We start from the raw sequence: 7,115 nt of genomic DNA, 5'->3' as shown, positions 1-7,115 counted from the left end.
AGGGTTTTGCTGTGTTTCCCAGGTTGGAGTGCAGTGGCACGATCACGGCTTACTGCAGCCTTGACCTCTTGAGCTCAAGTGATCCTCTAGGCTCAAGTGATCCTCCCACCTCAGCCTTCCAAGTAGCAGTCACTACAGGCACATGCCACCATGCACTGCTAACTTTTGCATTTCTTTGTAGAGATGGCGTTTTGCCATGATGCCCAGGCTAGCACCGTAATCTTAACATTGCCTTATATATTACTTTTTAGATACACCTTTGTGTACATGTGTGTTGTTTTCGACTAAAATTTCCTAATTATGATAAAACCTTTTATTCTTATTTCTGTTTTTTCATTTTTTATTTTTAGCTCTGACTCAGATTTTGAATGGACGTTTGTATGTATACCACAGTGCTAGAGTAAAAACGAGTCATGTGGATGTGGAAAAGGGGGCTGATCAGCACTCCCTGTTTGCTAACAAATTCTACAGCAGAAACAAAGTATTAAGGTTTGGAGCCAGGAAGCAAGTGCATGGGGAATAAGCCTGCAGCCTCTTCCAAATGAGACAGAGCCAAATCTTTTAGCTATCTCTCTGAGTCTGTTTTCTTCATTTCTATTAAACCAAGGTCGTTTTTAAGCAGTCGAATTTTCATCCAAAGCAAGAGTGAGCTACTTTGTTTGGGGGAAGAGTAACAGTTACCTCCACCACTGACTGGCTGCCATCTGGATTGATCCGGAAAGATCCCATCTGAATGGTCTTCTTGGGGTCCACCTGGGCAATTTCCCATTCTAGTTCATCCACCAGAGCCCTGCACGCTGGTGGAAGAGGAGAGAATGGGAGCAGGGGAGAGGGTGGGGGTAGGGTGTGAGGAGAATGGGATCAACCCAGGATTTCCATTCATCCTTCTCCCAGGCCTTGGATCTCATGCCCTCCCAAGGCTCTGCTTCCTCCACTTCTTTTTCCCGTTGTGCCTTTACCTCCACAGTGGAGATCCTGGCTCCTCCGAGCCCAGGCGGTTCCCAGCAGGGCCCCCAGAAGCAGGGCCAGCCAACCCCAGCCTTTCATCTTGAGCGTAATGGGGTCGCTCCACCTGGGTTTGTGTGGGAATAAAACAAGTGTGAGAAGCCGACTCCATTTTTCCCTGACCCCCCCTACTCCTCACTCACTTTCAAAGGCTTCACTGTGACTCTGGCTCTACTTTCCAGGAAATGGCCGGGACACAAAGGGGCTTCTCTGTTCCAGCGCTTGAGGGCTCTGATTCCCCCAGGGAGGTAGGTGGGAGCGCGAGCTCAGGACTTGGGGCTCAGTCCCAGACTCTACGTGGATAGGTGACGCCCTAGGTGTTGGTACTTTAGCACTGCATGCCTAGGGTTCACGGGGCTTTGTGGCAGCTACAGGAGGTAAGTTGGCGATTACGCGAGGACTACAGGCACTAGGGAACTGCCAGCAGGGAGCCCTCAGTCAGGCCAGGAGGCCAGCATTCAATAATTAGGGTCCATTTGGATCCCGCACCGAAGATTCCTGCGTCCCCACCTCTAGCCCGTAAGTTGATTATCCGTACGGACCTCAGCCCCCTTTCTAAGGACTCCGCCATTGCTTTCGCTCCAGTCTATCCCCAACCCTCAGCGCCCAGCACCTCGCCGCCCGCATCCGTCCCACCTCTGCTCCCAGGGCCGCCGCCGTGGCCCAAGCGCTGGAAGACCGCTGGACTCTCACTTTGGCCCCAGTGGCTCCCGAAACTACACCTGGCTGCGGGGAGCAGGGCTGTCCGGAATCCTCCAGAGCGCTTCGCCGCTTGCCACACACGGTGTGTCCCGGCGACCGCCTGACCCAGCTCCCGTGGCGCTAACTGGTACCTAAGCGGGGCTCGAGCGTACTGCGGTGCGATCCCCAATCAGACACCGACCCCAAACCCGCCCCTCCAAACTCTCGCGCGAACAGGCAGCTTGGGAGAGGCTCCCGGACAGCAAGGACCCCGGTCAATCGCTGAAGGACCCAGACTTGCGTGGCGAGCAGCTCCACGTGACCTCCAGGGGTCAGCCGTAGAATAGGAGTGGCCTTAAGAGAGGACAGAGGCCGGGTGTACTGTATGGGAGCGGCTAGTCGTGCGCGTGAGCCAACCCAGGTGGGCTAGGACCTTCAAAACGGTGCTCTGCAGGCCAGCGAGCAGCCCAGGTTTCAATACACAGGAAACTACATCTCCCAGGAAGCACAGCAGCACCAGACCCATCTTTGTGAGCAACTACAGATCTCAAGCTATCCTGGGACCTGTAGTTTGTCGGCTTACACAATTAACGGGGAAACCATACTGTACATCTTCAGTCTGACGTAGGGTACTGGGCAGCTACAGCAAAGACCCAGCATTGCCCAGAAAAGGCATAATTATACCTTTTTTTCCCTTTTGTTAAGACGGAGTCTCGCCCTATCGCCCAGGCTGGCGTACAGTGGCGTAATCTCGGCTCACTGTAACCTCCGCCTTCTGGGTTCCGGCAATTCTCTGCCTCAGCTAGGATTACAGTCGCCATCCACCACGCCTGGCTAATTTTTGTATTTTTAGTAGATAGGGGGATTTCACCATCTTCGTCATGCTGGTCTTGAACTCCTGACCTCGTGATCCACCCACCTCGGCCTCCCAAAGTGCTGGGATTACAGAAGTGACCCACTGTGCCTGGCCTAATTATACCCTTTCATATCCATAACTTTGGATTCCGGACCTTTACCTTCAAAGGAAGGAGAGGAAGACTGAAGCCAGAGAACCCACACTACCAGTTCCCTAATGAGATAAATGACAAACGATATTTTGTTTTTATTTTATAAAACATGCAGTTTACAACAAATTTTTAAAAAACGGAACAAAACTTGGGACAGGACAGTGGGATGGAAGACAGATGCTTCTCAGCTATCAGCAGGAATAAATGAAGCCAGCAGCCAAGCTTTGTCCAGGATCCAAAGGCCCTTTTGGAAATGGTATTGGCAATACTGGTTTGCTTGGGCCACCAACACTCTACTTGTTGGCCCCTCCAGGCATCCCTGAAGCAGTTGGTGACTTGTGCTAAGTCTTGAACTACTGTGGTATCCTCTGTCATTGTCCAGGACTTCAATCCCTAGCCAGCTAGGAACTGACAATTATGGTTCCAGGAGCTTCTCTGCCTGGATATTAGTGACCCAGGATATTAAGAATACCAATTACTTTCTATCTGGGTCAATTCTAGACTCCGTTTCTGTACCACTGTTTTGCAAAGGATGAAGAAGGAATGAATCTGGCTCCTAGAACCTTTGCAACAATTCTGCTGTGTTCCAGTTCTATTAATAGCACCATCTGAGACCCTAGACCCTGAGCACGTCCAGTACTGGAAGTGGACAAGGTATAGCCAACTAAGGAAGCCATCTCCCAGTTCTGGGGCTATAGAACAATAAAGGGAGAAGGCAGTGGTTCTTTGGGAAGGGTAGTCAGAGCGCCAGCACTGAGGAGAAGACAGCTGCATCTGTCAGAGACAAAACCAAAAGCATGATTCAAGCTGAGTAGAGAAAAAAGCATCTTCTCATTACTTTCTATGAAGGAAAAATGCAAGAGAAAAAAGGGCATGGAGCTTCCCTGAACATTTTAGACTTGGAAAAGAGGAAGTTATAGTTAATGGACAGTTTTGATAAAATGTATTTCACTGAATGTTAGGAGGATGAAGTGCTTTGTAAACTGTGAAGTGCTATTCTCCATATGTGCAATCAATTTCCACCCAGTTGGGGGCGCTGGGCTCATGCCTGTAATCTCAGCACTTTGTGAGCCCAAGGTGGGTGGATCGCTTGAGCCCAGGAGTTTAAGACCAGCCTGGGCAACATGGCAAAACCCTGTTTCTACAAAAAGTATAAAAATTAGCTGGGTGTGGTGGTGTGTGCCTGTTGTCCCAGGTACTTGGGAGTCTGAGGTGGAAGAATCACTTGAGCCCAGGAAGTTGAGGCTGCAGTGAGCTGTAATCACGCTACTGCACTTCAGCCTGGGTAAGAGTGAGACCCTGTCACAAACAAAATACAAAATCCACCCAGTCCAGTTTCCCTTGTCCCATCCCAGGTCTTACTCTTGGGACTTGTTTGGCCCTCAGGCTCAGGCACCTTCCAGTCCATCTTTCGGCCCTTCTCATAAAGACCCTTGAGCACCTTGTGGAAAGACTCAGGCTCAGTGCCATTTTTGCTTAGCTCCAGATACTTTCGGTAGAGCTGAAGGGCTGTGCGTGCATCCTCAATACTGTCATGGGTTTCCCCTTGAATCTTCAGGTCTGGGGTAAGTAAAGGTGGAATAGTTTGGGACCCAGCAAAGGGAGGTAGGAACATGTCTCCCCACTCCTACCTGACTCCAGAAAACTAAAAAGCCTGACTGTCCTTAAGGGAAATTGTCAAACATCTTCTTCATTGCACAGAAGGGATATTGACGTTAATTAAATCCATTAGTAACTGTCACCACTAACTGAGCGTCACCCCTACTCCCACTTTGTCCTCTAACACTTTTCCTACTTTTTCTTTTCCCCCCATGCTTTTATTTTTTATGTTTAAATTTTATTTTAGATTTGGGGTACATGTACATGTTTGCTACATGGGTGTATCATGTACTGGTGAGGACAGGGCTTCTGGTATCCCTAATATGCAAATAGTGAACTATGCACCCAATACGTAATTTTCAACCCTCACCCATCCCCCACCAACCCCACTTTTAGAGTCCTCAGTGTCTATTATTTCCATCCTTATGTCCATATGTACTCATTGTTTAGTTCCAACTTAAAAGTGAGAATATGTGGTATCTGATTTTCTGTTTCTGAGTTAGTTCACTTAGTATGATGGCCCACAGCTCCATCCATGTTGCTGCAAAGGACACGATTTCTTTTTTTTTAAATGGCTGCTTCTGCTATTAATGTACACCACAGGGGCCTACAAGGCAGAGCAACTCACCCAGAAAGTACCAAGCAAGGAATCGCAGGGAAATCATTCGTTTTCGGGGCATGTGGAACAGGTAGACAGTGTCAAGGACTTGGTCCTTGGGCACCTGGCAAGGATAAAAGAGGGGGAGACTTAAGGTAGGGGACTATAATTTCCCATTCTCTGAAGGCACAATGTATACCCTGAGGGGCCCACTCTCACAAGAAGACTCTTAAAAGAGCCCTGCCAAACCATCAGGTTGATGACCCGGAAGTCCTTCTGCAGGCCATGACCCACAAACTTGACTCCAATGTCAATGAGAAAACGAAGCTTTAAGTAGGTAGACTTGAGAGTTGTTAGGTGCTTGGAGGAAATTTTGGCATCAAGGTCACCAGGCTTTATACCCGAGTATTGAGTCAAGTAATCCACCACCTAGGAATAGAGAAAAGGACAAGTCTTTTTCAGGAAGTGAGGTGGAGTTTTCCCCTATCACTCTTCCCTGGGTTCTTGAGCACTGTACATAAGCACCAGGGTGTGCCTCACTTGCATCTCCGTATCTTAATACCTGCTCCTGGGTAGAGATGTAGTCATCAATGAAGGGGATACCCTCATTAGGTCCCTGGCCCCGAACACAGGTAATCCTGGCTACTGACATCTGACTTGGTTTAATGGTAGACTTGGTACCATCACTGCGTAACTCTGCTTCCTCCTACATGAGAAGAGTTAATAAGGAAATCAGAGAAATGCTTACAACTCCTAATATCCTCAGAGTTCTCTTGCAATGCCCCATTCCTTTGGTCTTGGTTACCTCATTAAGGGTGACAAACTCAGCATCCAGACCCACCAGGTCCCCAATCTGTGGCATCTCATTCAGCATCAGTGGAATAAAGGTAGTGTGTGTTTTCCGCTGCTTCCGTGCCAGCGAGGCTTCAGCCAGCAAGACACTTGCCTCAATAGGGTTCTTGACTAGAAGGGAGAATGAAGAGGACACAGGGCTTGGATAGCGAAGTAACTAGGGGAGAGAAGCCCAATGTGGCTGATAGACTCTGGGTCTTCACTGTGACCCCTCAATAATCAAAGCACGTGAGAAAAAAGATCATGTCTGATAAATGGGACAGGTAGAGCAGGTCACATCACAAAATTATCAACAAACATGCTGAGAAAAGACCACAGAGAATAAAGAATAAGATTTTCACTTGGACCTTAGTTTAGAGAATCCAGAAAAAGGTTACAGAGAAACTATGGTTTAAAGATACCAAATAGGTACTTAATAAGGAGCTCACAGCTGGGCATGGTGACTCATGCCTATAATCCCACCACTTCGAGAGGCCAAGGCGGGCAGATCACCTGAGGTCAGGAGTGTAAGACCAGCCTGGCCAACATGGTGAAACCCTGTCTCTACCAAAAATACAAAAATTAGCCAGGTGTGGGTATGCGCCTGTAATCCCAGCTACTCAGGAGGCTGAGGCAGGAGAGTCACTTGAACCCCGGAGGCGAAGGTTGCAGTGAGCCAAGATCGTGCCATTGCACTCTAGCCTGGGGGAACAAGAGCAAGACTTCATCTCAAAAAAAAAAAAAAAAAAAGAGCTCACCTCCAAGGAGATCTTCATTTAAGGTAAGAATAATTAGACATGAGACAGGTGCAGTGGCTTACACCTGTAATCCTAGTACTTTGGGAGGCCAAGGCAGGCAGATCACCAGGTCAGGAGTTTGAGACCAGCCTGGCCAACATGGTGAAACCCGTCTCTACTAATTAGACAAAAAAAAAAAAAATTAGCCAGGCGTGGTGGCACCTGCCTGTAATCCCAACTGCTTGGGAGGCTGAGGCAGGAGAATCACTTGAACCCAGGGGGCAGAGGTCACAGTGAGCCAAGATCACGCCACTGCACTCCAGCCTGGGCAACAAGAGCGAAACTCTGTCCCACAAAAAAGAATAATTAGATGTAACGTTAAGCCATTCTGACCAAATGTCCCCCCTCATCTCATTTCCACTCCACTCTCAAGATTTATAGCATTTTTTTTTTTTTTTTTTAAAGACAGGGTCTCAGGCTGGGCACCATGGCTCACGGCTGTAATCCCAGCATTTTGGGAGGCCAAGGCGGGCAGATCACGAGGTCAGGAGTTCAAAACCAACCTGGCCAGCATGGTGAAACCCCGTCTCTACTAAAAATACAAAAAATTAGCTGGGCATGGTGGCAGGCGCCTGTAGTCCCAGCTACTCAGGAGGC

General features: G+C 48.7%; 2 protein-coding genes across 4 annotated transcripts in view; both read right to left on the bottom strand.

Annotated features, from left to right (window-relative positions):
* LOC105500546 (protein canopy homolog 2) overlaps positions 1-2,165 on the bottom strand; it is a 61,369-nt gene extending 59,204 nt beyond the window's left edge. Inside the window, exons 1-3 of one of the 3 annotated variants that reach the window (XM_011926111.1) lie at positions 1,642-2,165; positions 960-1,072; positions 682-797 (exon numbers count right to left, since the gene is read on the bottom strand). In XM_011926111.1, the coding sequence (XP_011781501.1) occupies positions 682-797; positions 960-1,047 (204 nt within the window). In that variant the 5' untranslated portion in view covers positions 1,048-1,072; positions 1,642-2,165. The remainder of the gene's footprint in view (positions 1-681; positions 798-959; positions 1,073-1,641) is intronic. The other 2 variants (XM_011926109.1, XM_011926112.1) reach the window with 2 other exon arrangements.
* Positions 573-7,115, bottom strand: part of PAN2 (PAN2 poly(A) specific ribonuclease subunit) — a 19,696-nt gene continuing 13,153 nt past the window's right edge. Inside the window, 8 exon segments of the mRNA XM_011926113.1 lie at positions 573-797; positions 960-1,072; positions 1,642-3,467; positions 4,056-4,253; positions 4,921-5,014; positions 5,140-5,319; positions 5,453-5,596; positions 5,696-5,944. Coding sequence (XP_011781503.1) covers positions 3,433-3,467; positions 4,056-4,253; positions 4,921-5,014; positions 5,140-5,319; positions 5,453-5,596; positions 5,696-5,944 — 900 coding nt within the window. The 3' untranslated portion in view covers positions 573-797; positions 960-1,072; positions 1,642-3,432.

Source organism: Colobus angolensis, unplaced genomic scaffold, assembly GCF_000951035.1.
Source record: "Colobus angolensis palliatus isolate OR3802 unplaced genomic scaffold, Cang.pa_1.0 Scaffold67, whole genome shotgun sequence".
Lineage (NCBI taxonomy): Eukaryota > Metazoa > Chordata > Mammalia > Primates > Cercopithecidae > Colobus > Colobus angolensis.
Note: the sequence above shows the minus strand (reverse complement) of the source record. Positions and strands in the feature narration are given on the sequence as shown.